At 40.2% G+C, this 22,928-nt stretch overlaps 1 protein-coding gene across 1 annotated transcript in view; it reads left to right on the forward strand.

Annotated features, from left to right (window-relative positions):
* Positions 1 to 4,074: 4,074 nt before the first annotated feature.
* Positions 4,075 to 22,928, forward strand: part of pde4d (phosphodiesterase 4D, cAMP-specific) — a 122,002-nt gene continuing 103,148 nt past the window's right edge. The window contains exon 1 of the mRNA XM_070904661.1: positions 4,075 to 4,373. Coding sequence (XP_070760762.1) covers positions 4,075 to 4,373 — 299 coding nt within the window. The remainder of the gene's footprint in view (positions 4,374 to 22,928) is intronic.

Here is a 22,928-nt window from a genome sequence, read left to right on the forward strand (position 1 = left end):
CCTGTCTTGTCCTTCTCTCTCTCTCTTTGCCAAGGATGACGGGACCTGCAGTGTCTCTCATAGAGAATAAACACTTGAGAAATGAACAGGGAGGTACAGCTTATTATTACAGACTAAGCTTGTTAAAACGGTTGTGATTAGAGAGTATGTTATAAGATGTTGTAGACAGACTTTAAACAAGAAGAAAGTGTTATTGACTTGTAGACCTCTTTATAGGAAAACAAGAAAAGCTGGTGTCACTTAGCTCTAATTACATTTTCTGGCATGGCAGAGCAATTTTTATTGCAAATCTGATGCACAACTGTGCTGAAATAGTTTCCTCCGCTTCAAAACAAAACAGAACATGTTGATTCCTGGAAATACAGTATATTTTTGTCATTGTTCACAACGTTGTCTGATGTATCACCGAAAGACACTGCTACCCATAACGAAGAAGCATAGTCAATACTGAATAATTTACTTGCAGTCATTGTGATAATGCCAAAAAGTGTCAGGTATTAGACGCAGAGGCAGCCCATCCTCTCTGAATAATTGTTAGCAAACTTTTATGTGAACTTCAGAAAAGGGCAAACTTTTCCCAAGTGTGCACAACTGACCACTCTTTGGAAATCATGTCACATTGGCTGGATAAATATTGGGTAATTTGAAAAGGGGGTTGTGTGATTATTTAAAGGAAGACAAAGGCAGGACAGGCCTGTCACAGTCTCCTCTACTTCAGACGGTTGTATCGACTAATTTCAATTATGTCATTGTCTTTTCTTGTCTTCTCTTTTTCTTGGAGGAGAACTTCAAAAGCTAAAGTTTTTCTATCGTCTCACTTTTCAGAACTGTTGCCTACAGCACCAAAACAACGCAATCTGATGTGAAGTAGTTTTGTGGTTTTGTTGTGTAATATAGTATATGCTCGACAACATTTTTGGCTTTGGTTATATAACTGTTTGGATTTATCGTAATTCAGCCCTTTCTGACTGTAAAAAAGCCTACCTATTAAAGCATCAGTCGTGTTCCACACCACATCAAGCAAATGTGACTGCTTTCATAACAGAACATACTAAGTACCACCGATTTAAGAAAAAACTGGACTGTAGGGAGAAAAATGGCTGATGGGGAGAATTTTAACAAAGGCCATACATCTTAACTTTGCTTCAAGCTTGACTCATCTATAATTCAGCACAGCAGTCAGGAAGAAATATACAGTCGCGAAGCATTGAGGATGTAAGATGTGCCGCATTAAATGCTCCAACTACAACTTTTCAGTGAATTGAGTGACATTAACTTTTACATTTGGCTAAATGAGAATGTCTGCGATATTAATGCACGGGCCAAGAAGTAGCACAAAGTAGTTCACTATATTTCCATTTGATGCTCTCATAATGTGACAACAAAACAAAATCAAAAAATTATTCTGTCCATTAAACAGTACCAGTGCTATTGCCTTTGCCTGTCCTCGGTGACTAGCAAACACTACACCAGTATGACAGCTTTTGCTTAATCTATTGCAAAGGTAGACATTCTGACATAATTTACATAAATTGATTGCGTTGGTAGATTTAAGCCTGGAACTATAAACATTGGTAAATACTGAATGAAGTTCTGTTTTGTTTACGTACACATGAAAGTACAATCAAAGACTTTAACTTTGTAATTGCATTTTACAGACAAGGATTGCAGATGAGCACAACTCATTACCAACACACCAACAAACGAACTGACTGAAATGCTAACCAACATTGTTCATTATGTTAATTATTTATATGTGAAAAGGTGTTTAGATATAAATGTATGCTGACAAAGGCTGTACCAGTATCAATAATAGTATTGGATATTGACTCAGTGCTGGATTAAAACAAGCTGTCAGTACATTGATTTCCCGAACACTAAAAGGTCATCCCGAGACTCATGTCACAAATCAATAGTAGAATGAACTGTTTTTCTCTCTAATTTCTTTATTTCTACAAACACACACACACACACGCAGATCATAGATACAGATGCACAGATCCTACTTTTTCTTTCCTGATACCAATTCTGACATGTATTAGTGTTTTGGAAGTTACTTATATCGATCCGATACCAGTGCTGCTTTTTCTTTTTTAATTAAAAATCTGTACAGCTCACTGTGTGGAACTGATTGGGCTCATTCTTCGATGTGTAAGGTAACATGAGGCTGCAACTAGACATTACTTCTCAAGTATTTTATTAGGTTTGTGCTCATTTTAATTATATTGTGGAAGGTTTATAAAAATTGTATTGTGACTGAGAAACTACTGACTGTGAATCGGTCAGGTTTGGCGGATAACCTGCTATGTAAAATAAGGTCAATATCTGCGCCTATACCAATCAGGTGGAATCACTAATTACCGACCACACTCATATTATCGCAGTCATTATCCCACAATAACAGTCAGCCGAAATACATTTCAACACATGTTTGATGTTTGTCTGATGGAATAAGTCCAGAGACAAATATTTATGCAAGGTGTGCTAAAAGTTGCCCATCCGATATATTGTTTGGTGAAGGTGAGTCCCACTGAATGCTGGGATACAGTCTTCCCTGTGACATAGTTGAGGAACAAAGCAATGAAAAATAAAAGAAATTAATATACAAATGAAGTTCCAGGTCAGTTCTCAGTATGTGCAGTATTCAGTTCTGCTGCCTGTGCTGTAGCAGTGCATCCCTGCAGGGAGTATGGTTAACTTCAGTAAGTAAAGGTGGACAAACACATGAGCAGCTCATGTGTGCATGCGTGGCACACATGAGCAGCTCATGTGTGCATGCGTGGCACACATGTGCTCCTATTGTCTTTGCTCTGTGTGCCATCCCACCACCATTACACTCACCTGCCACTTTTATTTTAAGTCACCTTGCGTCAAGACAAGATTACATTTCTGCTGTTAAAGCAAGATAGATGGCAATCCCCACTCTGTTACTTTCCAGAGTAATGGGCTCGAGCTGCAAGGCAAGTGTTGGGAGAGGAAGGAAAGAAAGCAGTCTTCCCCGGTAGTCTTCTTTCCCTGGAAATGATGACAAACAGAACAGAGGAGGAGAGATTTAACAAGGTGGCTGGATATGTGCACTCCCTCTGTGCCCAGTGGACATCACAGGCTCAGACATCCTGTAATGACCCTCACTTTAATGAATTACTGTGGAGGTGATCTTATTTTGCTTGCAGTGTGTTTAATACCTGCTGTTACAAACAATTTTACTCTTTGGTAAATTATCTCCAGTGTATGTCCACGCCTACAACGTTACACTGATATATTTGTGATGAACCGAAATCTCATCTGGACTATTGGACCATAAAACTGGTTCAGTGGAGATATATGATTTGGCCACCTGGCTCTCAGCCCACTCCCACCTCCTGCTTTCCACTCACGGAAGCTTTCAGGGGAGGTGCTTTGGGTGGGTCCCTCATGTTTAATGTATCATCCTGTTCCCTATATCCCGCCGCCGCTTGTTCCTGCAGGGGACTTGAGAGGGGGAGAACAGTGTTGTCATGTGTGGATGGTTTTACGCATACGGTGCGTCAAGTGGACTACAGCTGCGGTGGTTTACAGAAGTTTGCATGATATTGTGGAGAGACCATCCGCCCGCGTGGACTGTCCTGTGCTGAACATCTACTGCCGCAGCAACAGAAGCACCTTGCTGAAATGGGCGTGTACGGAGAAAGCGGGGAGCACTTGGAAACCAGACTCAACTGAGAGAGTTTCTCCTCGTAGCCTCACTCAGGGGCACTTCCCCCTTCCAAACCGCAGTTATAGAGGTCCTACCTTGTGATGCGTAAATGGATTCATTTATGGCTCTGTCCAGTGTGTCTCTGCAGGGCAGTGAGGATAAAGTTGATGGAGTTAAACTCCAAAAAACAAAACTGGACGTGAAGCACCCAGAGTAGCTGAAAAGTTGTGTCAATTTGGCTACTTTTTGGTTTATAATTTTGCCTTCGCGGATATATTTTTTATTTCTAAAAAGAAAGTGCCCCCCTCCCATCACCTTCCCCCGGGCCATTCACTGTGAATGGTCCTAAAGTGTTAATTTCTTTAAAGAAATATTTTCAAACCAACGTGGTAAGGAGGATGGACCCTGCCTGCGGGAAAGTGGGGACGGCGTCTTTGGTCGCCGGCGGCGGAACCGGCGTGAGTGCGAAGGCGCCCAAACATCTGTGGAGGCAGCAGAACCAGCCAGCGCTCTCTCCGCTCCACCACGCGCTGGTAGTGCGCAAGAACGAGCGAGTGAGACAAAGAGGCTTTTCGGACACCGAGAGATACCTCAACCCGAGGAACATGGACCGGACTTACGCAGTGGACACGGGGCACCGACCCGGGCTGAAGAAATCCAGGATGTCGTGGCCGTCGTCGTTTCAAGGTCTTCGACGGTAAGGGCAAATGGGAAACAGCTTTTCTTCATCTTGTGTCTCTTTCTAATTTCCTTCGGTGAAGATGGGCGTTGTGTGCGTGACTGACGCGCGAGAGCGGACAAGTCTTTTGGCTCGTATTTAGTCCGAACTTTGAGGACGTTATACTACGTTTTTGGCTTAACCTAAACTCGACCTCTGTTTTCCATCACTTTTTGTATCACACTGTCAAACGCATTTACTACGTAGCTCCACTACTGTAATGGCAAAGAAAGGATGGACAAAGTACATGCTTAGGCGGTCGATAGCGAAGAGGTAAAAAAAAAAAGAAAAAGGAACGAAATAGACACAAAATTATCGTCATAAGAGCATTGCGGTTTATGCCTCTTTTCACACTTAGGAAACATCCTATCCCATAACTTACATCTGTTTCATGTTTTTATAATAACGGACCTTGAAGGCGCTTACATTTGGCTGTTTAATTTAGGTCAGAAAGATGTGTCAGCCTCAAAAGAATGGGCTAATTTGTCAAACAAGAAAAAAACAATTAGGAAAAGTCAAAAAGGGTAAGTGAGTGTTAGATATAAGCAGTTATCACAGGCTTTTATGTTTATTCTCATATCCATAGGCTGTATCAGACACACTAGGCAGGCAGAGATGTTAGTAATGGCAAAAGAGACAGATGGGGATAAAGGTAGGCGTTGACCAAAGGCAGGTCACAGGAAATATTCATAGGTGCGTTGCCCTGAACACAACACAACACATACAGGCAGGCTCTTGTTATCTTTAAGATAGTGGTTAGTGATCTTCAGGGATTAATACCACTTAGCTTGAGGATCACTGGTGTTAAGGAAAGAGATACAGTAAGAGGGCTTTACATCATCACTAATACACAGTGACCACGTCCTCTGAAATGACGCTCACAATAATTTGACTCACTACACATGACAACATGGATAACCGTAGCGCATGCATGTCAAGTGCTGCGCCTTGAGATGTTGCTTGCACGTAAGTATTTAACCAGAGTAGCTATACTGTAAAATGATGACAGTAATGTTTGCAGTAACAACCGTTTTAGTGAAAGCCTGCCTGCACAAAAGCAGCTCTGCACTCAGACAGGCTGGGTGTGTGGGGAAATGTTTCTGCTCTAATTACTCACTTGTTCTGGGAAGGAGGGAGAAAAAAAAGACCAACTGAAATGAAATCTGAGAAGGTCACCTCAGCTCCCTGGCTTAAGTGACTGTTGCGGATGTAAGTTTCAGTCAAACAGCTTTCTGTTTCCTTTCTTTCTTCCTTTCTATAAAAACAATTTGGTTAGATACGAGTGATACTTGCCTGCAGATCCAGTCGCCAGTCAACTACAGAAAGCGCACTGGCTTGTCTGGCCGACACACAGAATGGCCCCTGTCACTGTGGCAGAACAGTCACATGGAGGAGAAGCCAGAGAGAGAGGGAGGGAAGGAGGGAGGGAGGGAGCAATGAGAGCACAGATGGAAGTGACATTGCAAAGTGGTGTGCTGGACTAAAACACCCATGTGATGTTAAAATGTTGCGTTGAACTTATACTTTATCCTAACAAAGTGAAAATTAACAGGAGATGTTGCAATTCAGCTGCATCGAAGATCATTCATTTCACATTTGCATTTGCATGTCTGGGGAGTAATTGCACATATTAACCCAAACAAATCACATTTTACACAGGAGGCTAATTACGTAAGAGGCACATTGCACTCCAGCACATGTACACCACAGCCCAGCGCACAGTTATTTGCAGTTGGTCAATTTGATTGGTTGTGTTTTTTTTTTGTGCATCCATTGGGTTTCATGTGACTCGCAAAGACCTTCATCTGGCATGGATGTCATTAAATGAACACACCTTGTATTAGGGATAGGAATTACAATGTACATTGTGACACATTCACAATAACAATGGAGGTGATTATGTGATGCACAACATATTGCAAGTTAATCAGAACAACAGCTGTTGCACAAAAGCTGAACAGCTGCAGTTAAAATGTGTGTAGGGAAGGGATGTACCTCTGCCTCAAAGTGACTCGAGTTTTTTCACTCTGCTTAAATTACATTTAACTGAAACCTAAAAATAGCACATTAGTACAAAAGAAGACAAATTCATAACCCATTGTTTCATGAAAACAACATTGCTTGGCAATATGCCGTATTGATTGTATCATCCAAACACCAGTGAACTTCTTCCTGGCATTTATTGCATGACTTGCACTGATTTACAAGTCTTTGGTAACAGCTATAGGAAGACAGCTAACTCCTCCTTTAGGCTTGAATGCTTTTAAGCTTATATACACTTTAGCCTGCATGCGTGATGCATGTTTTGTTTACATGACAAGACACACACTTTATTGACTTTTCCAACTAACCGGGCAGCAGCAGGTCACATATTGCCGCATGAAAAACTTAACAATCAAGTCAGATAAACAAGACATTCTTCCTGATTATAACAGACCGATATAAACAACTTCTGAGGCAGTGTTACTGCTGAAAACTAATAGAAAGAGCTACTTGCAGAGCTACTACACATACAGTTGATATCAATCTTGCGTATAGAGAGAGACAGCAAATCTTTCCCTCAGAGGACTGTGGATGTTGTTGTGTGTGCCCGAACGGCTGGTTTGGCGCAAGGTCCAGCAGCCCCAAGGTAAAACACATCACCCAAATGTGCTACAATCTAGGCTGGGCCTGGGCACTGCTCGAGGCCTCTGTGAGACCTCAGCAAGAATCTGGAGCATCCTTTGATGAGGAGATGGCATTTCTCCCATTCCTCTCCTATTGCTTGCTTGTCCCTGCCATGAGGACGCTGCAGGGGTTTTTCTTTATCTGTGGAGATGTCAGTGTAGAGGAGGATCGTAATTTCTCTTCTCTCTGTCAAATTGCAATCAAGATTTGGCTATTCAGTGAGGGGAAAAGGAAATGTCAAAACAAAAATGGAGGGAAAAACATCTAAGGAGGAAAGGGAGAAGGGATGGAACGTTCTCCATCTGGACATTTTGTCCCCTCAGCAGCAGCAGATTGGAAAACGTACCAATGCCCTCTTACTCCGCGCTGTATTTAACGGACGTTGATTTTTCTCCTACCAGTCTTCCTCCTCCTACTGTGACTGACATTGCCAGAGTCAGGTTTTTAGCCAGTATAAAGCGTAACCCCCTGGCTATGTCATTAGATCCCAAGGGTGTTAGTGAGCGAGGCAGGAACTGCTATCGGGTATGTGGCTATATATAACCCCAGTCACAGCAATAATCACAGTCATACTGCAAAGGCTGCTTCAGCACTGGCACAGTACACATCCACTGTATAGCTGTACTCTCAGGCATGTGAAAGATGTCTACAATGTGCTAATGAACACATTACAGACATGGTACTAAACTTTCCATTAGCAAATCAGCTTCAAACATCATGTAGCTTGGATAATGAAATGGGTCATGAGTGATAATTTCTCACTCTGAGATTTTCTACTGTGTTTAGTGTCACAGTGTTAAAGGCGGGCAGAGCTGATAATTATGTGAATGCGAGCCCCTTGTCTGGGTCTTATTGACCTGTTCATTCAGGCAGGAATGGAAGGAGTATTGACTATGTTCTTCAGACGAGTTCTGCAACTTACCTTTGCCTTTGAAAGATGAGCATGTGCATTAGAATGTCACTAATGCAGACATATTGAGGTGGGACGTCAATTTTAGTCTGTCAAACATGAGTAAAGTGACATTTCCTAGCTACTTAGGACAAAGCCAAAAGACCACTCATAATACGGGCATTAATACTGACAACAATCTATCGAAGAGTACTTCATGCGTGTAGAATTAGTTTCCCGACATGCATGTAATGTGACACGGGTCATACAGCACATGCATGCATAGAAGTGGATGTAATATGGTTATATCCCATTCACTAAGTGGATGGAATATAACCAAAAACACTCATGGGAAACCATAATAATCAAGGCCACTTGACAGCTACTCAGAAGCCATTAGCAAGTCTAAAGTATTTACAGTCACTGTTTCAGTCAGTTTGCATGTCAGCCTAGTCTATAATAAAATTATGAATTGACACTCTTTAACTGTAATTCAGTTGAAAGGTTACCTAACCTCCATCTAAAACACCAGGGCACACTCAAGAACATTGACCTCTACAGTGGTCTCTGTTCTTTTGTGTTGAATTTACTGTGAAATCAGAAATGGCTGCATTTGATCCCTGAAGGTTTTGGTTAGTGAAACGTTTCTAGAATTTCATCTTATTTCCTATTTCCGGATCAACATTGTATTTCTGTGCTTTTTCTTTTGTCAGTTTTTATCTAACTCTATTAAGTCTTGTGGCTTTTCCTAATTTTCAGGATGTTAACAGGATGGATATATATATATGTATATATATATATACATATATATATATTCTTTTATTGGGCTTAGATAAGTTGGTAAATGGTGTGGTGATGCTGTATGTCGACACTCAGACATACACTGCATACAGTACATCCTGCACTGTGCCGTAGAACTCCGTACATTTTGCAAGCTGGCACACTTGGACATACAAATGCAGTGACAGTTTTGCAATCTCTGCTGCTGTTCTGTGGAGCGTGAAGTGACAACACAAATCTGTTTCATTGATCGCCATCAATTTTAGTGTCACAACAAAGAAAGTGGTAGCAGGAATTGCTTTCTTTGTTTTGAGGTCAGACATCATTACATAATCCAGCTACTTCCAATGAAAACTGAATTGTGCACAGAGTAAAGGTCACAACTGGGAAAATTCTTGTTTAATGCACACATCTGTTGTTGTACAGCACTGCTGTTAGACAGGAGAAAGTGCTTCTTAGGGGACACATTCGTCCAATGTGAAAGCTGGACAGTTTCCAGCAGAAACCACAGGCTAGTGTCTGTGACTGGCTCTAGAAAAAACATTATTGCTTCACGAAAGAGAGGAACTGTGCTGAAATGGTGATATCTGAAATTGAAACAGGGCTCCAACAGCGTATGTGAAACTGAGGACTGGTCATCTAATTTTTACCAGCAGGAACAGGCATTTGTTTTCGTAGCTCCCCCCTGGCTCCCTTTTCTTCACTGGTCATCTGCTTGGCTAATGAAATGCATGAAAACCATTTTTGAAGGACAGCCTTGTGAAGGGCTACAAGCCAAAGCCTCTGCAGACTGCCTGCTTGATGCTGGGTGATTCCCTGAGCTCTTGGCTGGCTGTGCTGTACTGATCGTATTACACTCAACAGGGTGATAAAGACTCTAGCTGGGCAAGCGACTAGTCTGGTCTAGAGTCTGCTGATAGCTTTGAGAGAGACGATACAGATGTATGAATTATTGATTATGTCTGTCAGGATATCTATATCAAAGCTGTGGAGAGAACTATGAAAACAGAAATTACTTGTCAGCATTTATTACAATTGAAAAGGCACATGGTCTTGATATGGCAGAACTCCACTACTTGCATCATGTTTCATAGCCCTCAAAGTTACCTCGTTATGGGGCCGTCTACACCATAAATTAGCAGTTCTGTAGTTACTGTTTTTTATGTTGTTGCTTGTTGTGTCTTTGCACAAGGGCCTACTGAAACGCATAACATTGTTTGTATAATGACTGTGAGAGGCTGTTATTGGGCTTAACCATGCGTGTACTGTAAATGCATTGCCTTCCAGTAAACCATATGCCTTTTTAAATACAGTAAAAAAAAAAAAAAAATGTAAAACTTTGGCGACAAGGATGTCCTCTATAATGTTTTTAAGGCAGTAAGTAAGTGTAGTAGTAATAAAGAAAATAAAAATAAAAGGACTTCTTACGTCTCATTTTCCCTGTAGGACTGGGCAGACAGATTTTCAACAATAAACTATTTCAAGAGGCGATGTTTAGATTCTCCCAAGAAGCGGATGGCTTATCAGTGGGAGCGGGCAGGAGTGAGATTGACAGTCTTGTGCAAACCTCTAATGTACACTACTTTCTTTCCGTGGGATGCTGATAAAACACTGGGGAGCAACACATTCTCTCAAATCCAGCGATGTCACAATGAAAACATGTGATCTCACTCTGTAATAGAGAGGTTAGTTTGCAACAGCAGCTATTAGGTACCACCTGCTGGAAGAAATGGACTAACAATAAACAACCTGACAGCAAGTTTCAAGGCTCCGTTAACATGATCAGGGTTTCATATACTGCACTGTAATGAAGGGAACTATCAGGCATAGGCCTCAATACCCTATGCATGGTGCTTGGTTTCTCAGATTACTTCCCTCAGCTTTTGATTATTCTTTTTTCCCTTTGCCAGTTTTTTTCTTTCTCTTTCAATCAGTGTGTTCTTTTGAGACATATATTCCTGATTCACTGACGCAAACACAGGCACAAATAACAACATTGGTTCGTGCACACAGGCTCGTACTGACATACAGTTACTCCCCTGTTTTCCTTCCTTCTTTCCTGTTCTTTTCTTTTTCTGCCTCTCTCTTGCTCTCACACATGCTGTTTATATCTATTGATTTCCCTTCCTCTTTCAGCATCTTGGTCCTGAACGATTTGCCTCTAAGGCCCACATGTCTCCTGCCGCATCTGTCCGCTCTCGTCTGAAGACCTGCCACACACACATCTGAACCAGTCTGCTCTGGTCAAGAAAGATGAGGTTAACCCTGCAGTGGGTTGCATCTCCACCACTTGAACAACTGCTTTTGGATATACATCACTGTTAAAAAAAGCTAAAAAAAAGTCCTGTGAACACTGTAATGTAATTTTCCACATGTATTACTATTCCGAGTCCTACCTATTAAAAAGTGTATTTTTCCTTTAACATTGAACCAAATGAAAGCAGCTAGTTGCAGCTTTGAGGTTGCTTTCAGCTTATTTGTTTGGTTGCCAGTACAAAACAACAAAACAATGTTTGTTGATACAGGCAGCCAGTCATAAACTTAGACAAATAGTATAGTATATATCGTATATATATATATATATATATATAGTATATAACCATTGCTTGAAGTGGCAGAGACTAGAAGTGACGGGAAGACAGTCAAAGGCTTGGCAAGGTAAAGAGCCACAGATACTTTCATTTGGAATTTAGAAAGTATTTTTACTGTGTTTTTATGCCTTTTTTTATTTTGATTTTAACAGTAGGAGGTGGCAGGACTTGAGAGGAGAGAGATGGGCAATGACAACAAAGGTCTCCTTTGCAGTTTGCGGCCCATGCCTTAATCTTTAAGCCACAGGGAAGCCCCAATATTAGCAAGATAATAATGAATAGCAAGCTTTTGTGGTGTACAGTATAACCTCCAAATTGCATAATTTGTCACATGCATCATTTGTGTTTTTCATTCTTTGAGACAGATAAGTAAAAGAAGCATGCAGAAAAATGCATAGTTCATAAGTGTTGTAGATTTGCTGTGCTAGGAAAGAAATTTTAGCATACTTCAACTTAAAATAGCATCTTTTCATATTTTTGTTGAAATAAGTCATAAAAAAAATCAGAAGACCTTATAGTGAAATGCCCTATTGTTGCACACACAAACGTTTTCTATGTACCTGTTTTCTCCCAGATTGATGATTTCAGAAATAATCTGTTCATCTCTGTGGTCAGTCCAAACAATCATTGCTTTGCGACAAATGCAAGCCGAAGTAGATATGAGCAAAAACTGTAAACAACCTACAGCGCAGGCTACAAATGGAAGCAGTGAATATACTGAGCATAGTGATGGACAGTGGAAAAGTGGATTGTGCAGGAGTTGTTTGAGAGGTTTCTATTTCTTTTTCTGCTGTGATCCACTGTAACTGACAAGAATTCGAGACGACCATGGCAAGCTCTCAATGATGGATGCAGCCATCTTATACTGCTAACTTACAAGCCTACAGGGTATTGAAAAGATTTTAGGTGGAGTAGCAGTTTAAGATCGTGACTCGTGTTGATTTCATATCACTATGGGGATTTGACTTGCTAATAAATCGGCCCAGGACCATTTGCTTATTAACAGGAGATGGATTTTGTAGCAGACCCATGGGGAAGAATTGAGAGGCTGATGGTTCCTATTACGGAGACATTAGTAAAACCTCTCATATTGTGTAGCCGTCTTTGTAGTTACATCATCATCAGAGACAATTCTGTTGTACACAAGTTGGATCTGGCCCACTAGGATTATCCAGCTTTGCTTGGTTTATTGCTACTTATCACTACAGCTACCTGAAATGTTTTTTTACAAGACTATCTATCGTGAATGAAGTTTCCTTTATGCTGTATTGTAAATGTTTTGTAAATCTTGACTGCAATATTTATACAGTAGAATCGAAATTGTTTCAAATACACTTTTTTAAGCTGCGAAAATACTCTTCTTGTTCTTATAACATTCATTGCAAATGATGCTTTTTGAAACACTGTCCTGTGACAACCACTAACATACTAGCAGGCTTATGTTTGTGTTTGAGCAAGTGCTTATTGCCTACACACAAAAATAACACTTAATATATTCTTATTTACAAAACACAACAACAGAATAATGGCTATATTTCTGTGTAACTATAAAAAGGTCAAACAATAATATTAACACTTTAACCAAAGTCTGTCTTTTTAGTATCAAGTACACACTTGCTGTAGGCTTGAAAGGTGGCTCCTGCTTTACAGAGAATGAGGCCGCGGTCCTTGTAAATTTATTCATTCAGTTATATTGAATTCGAACCGTAACATGTTTTCACAGTGGATAAAAATATCAAAATATTCATAGAAACGTCTAAAACCAGTCCACCTTCCAAGCCTACAGGGGGTGAGTATTTTATACTGAAAGGTTCTTGGGATGGAGTATTCCTTTAAGCCTTAAACCAGTCATATGCACGTAAAATAAAATTGCAGCTGTCTATGAACATAAACATTCAGTTAAAGGCCCCTTTGTCACATACATTCGTAAGTCTCTGCTCCCCTGTCCACCAGGCAATAATTAACAGTATAGTACAGAAAACATACTGCGGCATAGTGGCTCAGGTAGAACTGTTGACTAGCTAAGTCTTCAATCTCTCTTCCATCAGTTTTGCTGTACAGCTCTTCTTCTGACCCAGTTGTGGCAAGCTGACTAACTGCCTGCCTGCTGCCACTGTCACAGTGTCTCCCTGCAATGTTCAATATATTGGCCATCTGAATAAATACTCACTTCCGCCTTGGCTATGACTTGAAATGTGGCTATGACATAAGTCTGTCCATGCTTTGTGAAGTCTGGCTCCAAAGATAGGTGAGGACTGAAACTTTCACCTTTTCACAGACCGTGACACTTGACAGCTCACCTTCAGCAGCTTTTTAGAGACACACAGAAGACTTGTCTCTGTCTGTCAATCTTACACAGTGGGAATAATAAGAATCTTGATGGAAAATCTGTTGAAACCAGTGCAACCTGTGATCCCCCATTACAGATAATGTTGATAATGGCTTCCCTTTAACAATTCCATCCACACCTTGATTTGTCCTGTTCATTGGTTGGCACAACTTGGCGGACAGTTGTACATTAAATTAGATTTATTAAGTATGAAATAGATCCGTCCTGTTTGATGTGAACCATAATCTGCTCGCATTTCCCCTGAATGCATTCACAGAAGGTCACCTTGCTCATTTGGGAAATAGTCGCCATGGCTACGTTAGTTAGAGGGGTGCACTGATTTCATTAGTGATGAGATCTCATGAGGATGCTTTGAGGACAGTGAGCAGAGTGCAGGAAAGAGGAGTAGAGGGAGATTATTTACGGAGAGTAGGAGAAGATGGGGAAGTTCTTGTCTAAAGCAGTTTTCATCAAACTCTTAACTAGGTGCTCACTTTTTTGAAAATACTCAACATACTTTTTGAAACTTTAAGGCATGGTGGGGTATGGTGGCACTTGTCTTTACATTTTATAATTTTAAAGTATGTGGCCGACTTGGGTCTGCTCCGCAATTGGACGAATGATTTTTCTCATTTAACCTTGGTTCTTCAAAAAGTTTGAAAAAAAATTATGCATTTTTGTATGTTTGTATGCATACGTGTCTGCATGCAATACACACTATGCGTTTTGGTGAGAAACACTGAATGTAAACACAAGTTTGTTTACAAGAAAACTCCACAGGGCACCTTTAATTTGCTGAATAAATGTACAAAATGCATGCGCATAAAGAATAAAAAAAAAGTTTTGTTGGAATTGCAGCTACTTGATTGCAAACTGTTTCAAGCTTGGCGGTGTCCCCAAGGCGGCATGCTGAGGTATGCTGACATGTCACTGGAAATAAAGAAAAGGAGGAAGTGACATGACCATTGCGTCGTGATAGAAAAGCAGCAATTATGAAACATTGTTGGTAGTTTTCTCCTTCCACATTAGGGTCACTGATAACTGGCTTGGTCAGCCTTCAGCCTGATATTTTCCACAATTGACACCTGTCCAAATTCATGTCAAGAAAATCTTTCCTGGCAGTGGGTTTTTGTGCAAGTGAGAAGTCAAGAAAACGGCTCACAGCCTCACAATGAGAGTACAGGAGCTGTAGAGGTCCTGCTATTTCTGCCATGTTTTTTATTTGGCTATATGCACACAGCTAGGCAGGGCTAGAGAAAACATTTTTTTCTAGATGCAGCAGCGATAAAAAAATTGTCATGTGTCTGCAGGGCATCTTGGAGCACTGAATGGCTGTGGCCTACTTCCATCCTTCTCCCTGGAATGCCCTACCTGCCTGTGTGCATCTACATCATTTAGCGCAAGATGACTCAAGGCTCAACCGTAACATATCAGAAATGCATATTTCAAAGGCTGCAGGGTTTGGGAATGTAAAGAAACAAGTTGGAAATGCTAAATATATCTTGACCATTTGAGACGCAACTCATTTTTTGCTACTGCTTGTGTAGTTAATGTGCTAAAGTCAAGCAGTAAACTCAAGATTGATGTAACATTTATCCAGAAGTCAGTAGTGGTTGTGGATACTGACAATGAAGGCACGCAAATAGCAATGTGAGTACTTAAATCAACACTCAAACATGCAGAGTAATATGACTTGAAAATGTCATCACAATAAGTCTCCCCCTAGAGTTTGCTCGACTCATACTCGACAACGTGCTTCAGCTTGAGGTCGTGGAAGACATTTATAGCATCATTCTTCATTGTCTTTGCTCTCAGGCAAACTTCAAATTCCGCTGTGGTTTCTGCCTCACCTGACACTCTGAAATCACGCCATCCCTGTACAGTGGGTGCACCATAAGGGACTGAAATCTCAGCGGCATCTTAACCCACTTGTCTTCTCTTGTCTTGCTCCATTTATCATACACACTCACTGTCAGGACTTGCACTAGCTACAAATGGGTACTGCTGAAGCTAAAGAGGAAGCAGTGGAGAGAGAGAGAAAGGAAATTAGTTTGATTCCCATCGCATGGTAAAAAGATCTAGTATATTTAAATTGAGAATACCATTTTTAACATAATTCATTAAAATATATTTCAACATTGGAAAACCTGGCTGTAGTTGATATTTAATATGGTGCACATACTACCCACAACTGCTTCAATGCCCACTATGCACTGTAAATTGAAAGAGTGGCTTTAAAGTTGTGAGATGCACAGCATACAAACATGACATAGATAGAGCATATGCCATAATGATTGAGGTATGTCCTGTAGCATATTTCCCCTGAGTCAGTATTTAATGAAACTGCAAGTCTGTCTATCATATTGAATCATTGTTTGTCTTCTGGTCCTAAGCCAGTCCCACCCCTGATGATATATACACTGCTCCTGGACCCAAGGACTTTCTTACTGTACCAACCATGCTAGAAACCATACTGTAAAACTTATCTTCATTGTGGCCAGTTGTTTATATGGTCTGATGATTATGATCTGAACAAAAAGAAAGCTGATACTTTAAACAGGGAAAGTGATCTTTTCTCCCACTAAAAGTTTTTTCTGCAGTTTGTCCTTGCCTGCTTACGGTTGGTGTCCGTATCAAATGATGCAGTTCACTTTATTTTTGTAAACCATTTGTAAACACAGAAAAGTGCTACATAAATGGAGTTTGCCATTTAACAAAGCATGTACAGACCTTTGGGCGTCAGCTGGGCTGAATGTGATATATAGAGAACAGACACCACAGGAGGAATTTTATTTTTATTTCATTACATGTTGTTCAGAGTGTAAATGCTTTCAGCTCACCATAGAGTCTAGTCTCTACTATCTACTATCCATCTACCATAGTCTGTAACTGCTTTCTAATAAGATTTATAGATGTATGTGTGGGCAGTGAGAAAGTGATTCATATATCTATAAATCACAATTAAAAACATGAACCTTTCACCACTTTCACACTGAGTAGCTATAATCGTGAAGTGAGCGCCTCTTATTTTCTGCCTGTCACTCAGGAGATAAAACTCAGGAGAGATATAAAACAGTAGAGATGTCAGAAGGGGATGCTGTGCATTGAGATATAACACACAACGCTGCTTGACTGAAAAGGACATGATACCCCTTTATATTGAGGAGAAATCTGGTCTTTTTATACTGATTGTTCAAATTAGTAGCTATGGTAGCTAGTAATACTTTAAAATGTTTGTATAATGCAGGCACTAATGTGCATTGCGTGTAATTTGTATTGTTGCACAAATACATAGTTTAATAGTGATTTAAATTATATGTTCAAGTGTGAGAGAAAATAGCGTACACAATATTTATGGCTAATTGCTGAAGTACACTGCATGTCCACACAGTTTGATGATGACTGAGGAGTTGAGAATGGAGAAGAGTTATTGCAAGCCAACACAGTCTGTTAAAGACACTCTCTCCTTCTTCCTCTGAACTTTATTTAAGTGGTAATAACCTTTCTGCACAGCTCTTCTGTTAGTGTAGATCACACTCACGGTTTCACTCACTGATATTTACTGTCTCCCTAATACTTTTGCTTTCTCTCTGTGCGACTCATTCTCTACTGTCTCTTTCTTGTGCTCTCTTGTGCTCTCTCTTGCTCTCTTGGGGTCTCTCGTCCTCCCCAGGGAGGAGTTGTTTATCTATAACTTTCTCCCACTATCCTTGTGTGTCTGCTCCCTGGTGTCTCTGGGTATACTCTGGTGATGAATAGATCTGAAAGAAGCCAGGATTTAAACTGCACCAAATGCACAGTGGCTATAAACCACTGTCCCTACGCTGCCACATAACTAAAATCCATTGAAGCCAAACTGAGGGTAAGAATTTGTCTACAGCTGCTGTATTGAATAGCAATGTGGGCCTGACTGAATGTGAAGAGTTTACTTGGCTTGGCTACGCATATGACATGAATATGGTGCTTGATAAATTTGACATAGACGTGGTAGTGGTCGGACAAAATGAGCCATTGTTGGGGTTTGAGAAATTGTACTTGCGTTATTTCACTATTTTCTGTCAATTTACTGATTGACCAAGCAGTTAATTGATTGAGAAAATACCTCAAATCAATCAATGATGAAAATAATTGTTGGTTGTAGCCTTAGTTTAGATTAATAGGCGATACTTTTCCAATAATTCATTCACAACTGCTTGTAGGATGTACAGCAAAAGGTCATTTCCTTTTTAGCCTAGATCCCTTTTATCCATCACACAGCAGCAGGAGTGATACATGCACTCCATCTGCGGTCTCTAATTTGAGGAATGTGCTGTGAGTAATTATGCACGGGTCAACAGTGTTGGTATCTTAAGTAATTAAATCCTCTGAAACATCACTGGTATCTAGTAAAATATGGCCTTTTGTGCTTCTCTACATTACAGTTTGAATAGAGGAGGAGAATAGAGCATCATCAGCACTCATCTTGAGTTTTGCCAAGAATCGCAAAAATTTAAAACCGTTTTCTAATCTAATCAGAAAAAAATGTTTTCTATAATTGAAACAGGATTATTATGGTTCATTTGTGTACTATGGCTGTCAATCATGTAAATGGCTCCAATACACCACTGATTTTCTCACACCTTACCTGCAGTAGTGGAGCTATTTTGCCCCATGTAAACATACTACTAACTAAATGCAAACATTTTAATCACTGTAGTAAACAGAATGTCAGAGTTGTCCTTTTTTTTCCCACAGTAGGAAAACACAGGAGGAAGAGGCAATGCCGTCCTATGTCAGAAATTGTTAAATTAAATTAGCTGAGTAAATGCACTCAATACAAGCACGTAAAGGCAGAAAGAATATGTTAACAAGACTAAGGGTCTACAACCATGCTAGTGGCTTTGTGAGGCTGTACACAGCAGTGCTTTGAGCTAAATGCTAACATCAGCATGCTAACATATTCTCTGTGACAAAGAAAACATGCTGATGTTTAGCAGGTAGTTCAGCCTTTTGTAAGTACCACTAAAGTAACAAAGTACAGTTCTAAGATATTTCACTCAAAACGAAAAATGTCAAGCTCTAATGGTGATACCATCCAATAGTGAGATATTCAGTCTGGATCAAAGTGGTTGACCGACCCACCACAGTCAAACCACAAATGCAAACATAGTTAACTTCTCTCATTGTAAAATATAGGGGATTATTTTGAATGTTGAGACCACAAAGGCTGCACTGTTTGATTCAGTAAGAGGAAAGTTGAATGGCAGCATGTCTGAACAGCAGTGAATGCTCCCAAACTCAGAGAGCCGAACCATTACGGAAATTAAGAATAAGAGGTCGGATATCAAAGTTGACACCAATAAATGCGTTGCTGCATGCTGGCAAAGTGAAGGTGCCACAGGACGGGATCGGAGAACGGTGAAACTTACTCCTCTTGATGAGTGTCTGGCTTCTATAATTGGAAACTGCCTTGTCAGTGGTGTTGTTCCACAGAGCAAAGTACACACAGACCTGGCAATGGGTAAAGCTGCTGTTGGTGAATTGTTGCTTTCGTATGCGCAAAGAGCTTTTTGAATTGCACGCTTCATAATGCCACCTGGTAAATCATACTTGGCTTCTGAGACAAAGTAAAGAACACCGATTCCTTTTAGTAAGGTACGTAACAATTAGAGGATGTATCGCAAAGTAAACAGCAGAACATGTTTCTCCATTATCTGGGTCAGTGGGTGTGTAAACATTCTCCTATTGCTTCTAGGATTGCTTTTAAAAGTTCAAACCTTTATAAGTGGCATACACACCTTCAGGTACCGCTTGTGTGCACTCACAATCAGAAGCCATTCTTTTTGTCTTCTCCACATGTAGCTTTGCTGTTCTTTCTTTTCTTACTGCTTTGCTCTATTGTTCTTGTTTTCCTGTGCTGTGGCCACTAAACAGCCACGACTCAGTCCACTGCTGGCCATATCCAGAGAAAATGGTGTAATCATGAAGTCATTTTTGGCATTTAGACTCCATTTAAAGTGTAACATCTTTCAAGCCCATTTAAATAGAGGCTAGGGCAGGAATTCTGCTGTAGTCTAGACAGTAATAGTGAACCTCATCTTGGCTGGACAGTCTGAAGAACATGGTGGTGATGGGAGGAGGTGGAATACCCTATTATAGCTGTCAGAGGCAGAATAACATAGTGAGGGCTAATAATATAGATCAATCTGTTTTCCAATAGGTTGACTAAACACAAGGAGATATTTGATTGGTTAGAGAGGGGGAAGTATTGAATTTGAGAAATGGAGACAATAAGCTTTGACAGTGTGGGGGGGAAAATGACCAAAGAGCAGGAAATGAATGAATGACAATTGACAGTGTTGAAAGATTTAGTAGAGAAACTCAACAATTAATGAAGGTAAGGAAAGGACACAATGTGTGTCAGGTGTAGTAGACTGAATCCCATTGGTGGCTGAGCCTGGTGTTTGTTCACCTCACACAGGAAGCCAATGCCTCTCTGCGTATGGCATTCAGCAGATAGCAGTCACTGAAAGAGTCTTAGGAACGGCTTCTCTACAATCTTTAAATTTCCTGGTTCGGTATCTTGAATAACCACAGACATCTTGTCAGGGACGAGGCATTAAATTGTTTTCTAGGATATTTATTGAATACTGTCAAGACACTTCACTTGTCTGTTCTTTTGTATAGAACCATACACTAATCAATAAGCAAAGCTATTGTATTCAGTCTTAAGTAAATAAACCAAATCTCCACATCGACACAATGGTAAGATAAACATAATCTGTAACAAATGAATTAACAAAATTAACACGTTTTACTTTACAATATATGATTACTCTTATTAGCAAAAATGGGAAATATGAAATATTAAAAGGCAATAAATGCATTTCTTAAACTTCACGCTCTAAACAGATCACTGTGTTATTCAAACTACTATACTAAAATAGGAGGAACAGCACACTAAACATTGTTAGCCAATTGGAAGTCAACTGAAACGGAGCCACTAATAGTTCCTACTCCTCTGCTCGTTATCTCACAGAGTTAAGAGTAATACTCCAACATGATTGGTTGTCGCTGATAGGCAGTTATTGAGAATGACAGAGGCCAGTGTGTGTCCATATCCCTGAAGTTTGTTGGGATCCCTGCAGAGGAGAGATGCAGAAGAGCCAAACCCCCGTTAACATGAAAAACATCCAAACTGTTGTGCTTTTTTCTCCATACAAGGTTCATTTTAGATTGAGTCCCCACACTAAAAGGCTGAGGTCTTTGAGTTTAAATTAACACTTGTCATTTATAAGTGGATGCAAGGACAATCTGCGTCTTGACATTTAAAATGTCACAAAAACCATCTGGCACAGTATTCAAAAATGTCCTTGTGGCGTTTAAATATACTGTAGAGTACAGGGCAGAGAGCAGGGTGGGATTATTATCTTAATACTAATGTATTTAGTTGAATATTGTATTAAATACATTTGGTATTATTTACAATTGAATGTTTTTACATCCCATTACACTTTCAGCTGTGTGGTTTGTAAGACAGGAGTTTTATTGTCCTTATCATTAAAAAATGCATCTGCTCACAATTTGGAAGTTGCACTGCTAAACACTTGGTGTTTTTTAAGTTCACCGCGGGACAAGTGAAAACTGACTATCTTGTCTCTTAATGTGTGACATATTTTGCAGTTTCTAAGTGGTCTCTGTGGGGCTCATCCTGTCTGAGCCATCTGGCTTGAGTAGTTGAAGTGTTACGAGGTTCACTCTTCTGCAGATGTCTATTACCTGATTTGTGCTGCACTAATGAGAGGGCTGCCTCTCTGGATCCTTCGAAAGCTGTATAACGAAAGCACCAAGGACCTGCTTAGTCCTGTGACTACTGAGACATATGGAATGAGCTGACATGAGATACAGCACTGAATCTCTGTGATGTACTTTGTTCCACATGGATAACGATGGGAGTTCATGCTAATGAGTTCACATTTTTTAACTGAGCAGTGCGGCATCAATTATCAAACGCTTATTTGATACATACACATACAGAAAGTCACTTTCTTCTTTAGTGAATAGTTCAATTGTGGACAGTTAAGCATTACACTTGATTGTTGTGTAATGTTAGATGGATTTGTTTACAGTGTAGAAAAGATGCAAACTGAGTTTCTGATTTAATTGTAGGCCCACATAAACGGGCAGCCAATCACATGGTAGCTTTTCCTTCTGCTGGTGACCTCAGCTGTCTGTCATTGCATTTTTACAGATTGTTATTGTTGATTTTGTTGTGAGCCTGATGAATACCTGATTGAATCCCTTATGGGATATAACTGTTCAAGGACGTCATCAGAAGCAGCTGTGGAGCTGAAAGCTTGTGGAATTTTCTGAAAGCCAGTGCTTCACAAACAAACACAGCTGTGTAATTAGTCTTCTCTATTTCCTTCATCCATTATTGAAGAAAGAATTTCATGAATCCCAGTGAAAGACATTAAGCAACTACATCAAACTTTAATCTGGAAAGGTACTAATTTATTTGAATGACAAGGCATTTTAAAGAATGAAAACCTCTGCAGACAATTACCCAACTTGCTGAATCAAGTTTCAGTCTCTCTTTGGTTCATATACTGTAAAAGGCTTTTTTTTTTAAATAGGTGCAATCCCAGTTCTGGATCACTGCCACACTGTGATCAGCTGTTCCTTTTATTTCAGATATCCTGCTTATAGTCAGAGTCACTCACTAACAGGGATGAAAATGTATCCTTGTTGGGTTAGGCAATATTCAGTCACTGTATAGATGCATTCCAGCATGGCTTTACTTTGTATTAGCTCATATCTCAGGGAGAAGGTGACATTCTCAAATGTTAAATGGTAAAAGATGAACAGAGGGATGTGGACACACGTGGGGAGAGAATAGCTTTGTAGAGGTTGTCCTATGAGGGTTGGCTGAGAGGTGAAAGCGTGCATGTCATCTCTATACAAAGGGGATATTGTATAGAGATGCCGTGCAGTATTGAGGTCAGCTGAGGTCCTTTCATGGAGGTCATGTAGCTCTTTGCTTATAGATGATGTATATCAAAGCTGTGTGACATCTAATTGTGTTTTTCTGACCAACACAAATCAATTGTGGCTAGTGATTGTGTTAGGGCTGCTTGAGCACTTAGACTTCTGTGTGTAATACAGCTAAATGGATGGCCTGTTGCTCTCTATCGCTGCTAAACACGGCAATGCAATGATTGTAGTGTACACAGTAACAAGAAGACAGTGGCAAAAAATGATCACACAAGTAGCATAGATTAGATTTTCTATTATAGCAA

This window comes from Enoplosus armatus, chromosome 4, assembly GCF_043641665.1.
Source record: "Enoplosus armatus isolate fEnoArm2 chromosome 4, fEnoArm2.hap1, whole genome shotgun sequence".
Taxonomy (NCBI): Eukaryota; Metazoa; Chordata; class Actinopteri; order Centrarchiformes; family Enoplosidae; genus Enoplosus; species Enoplosus armatus.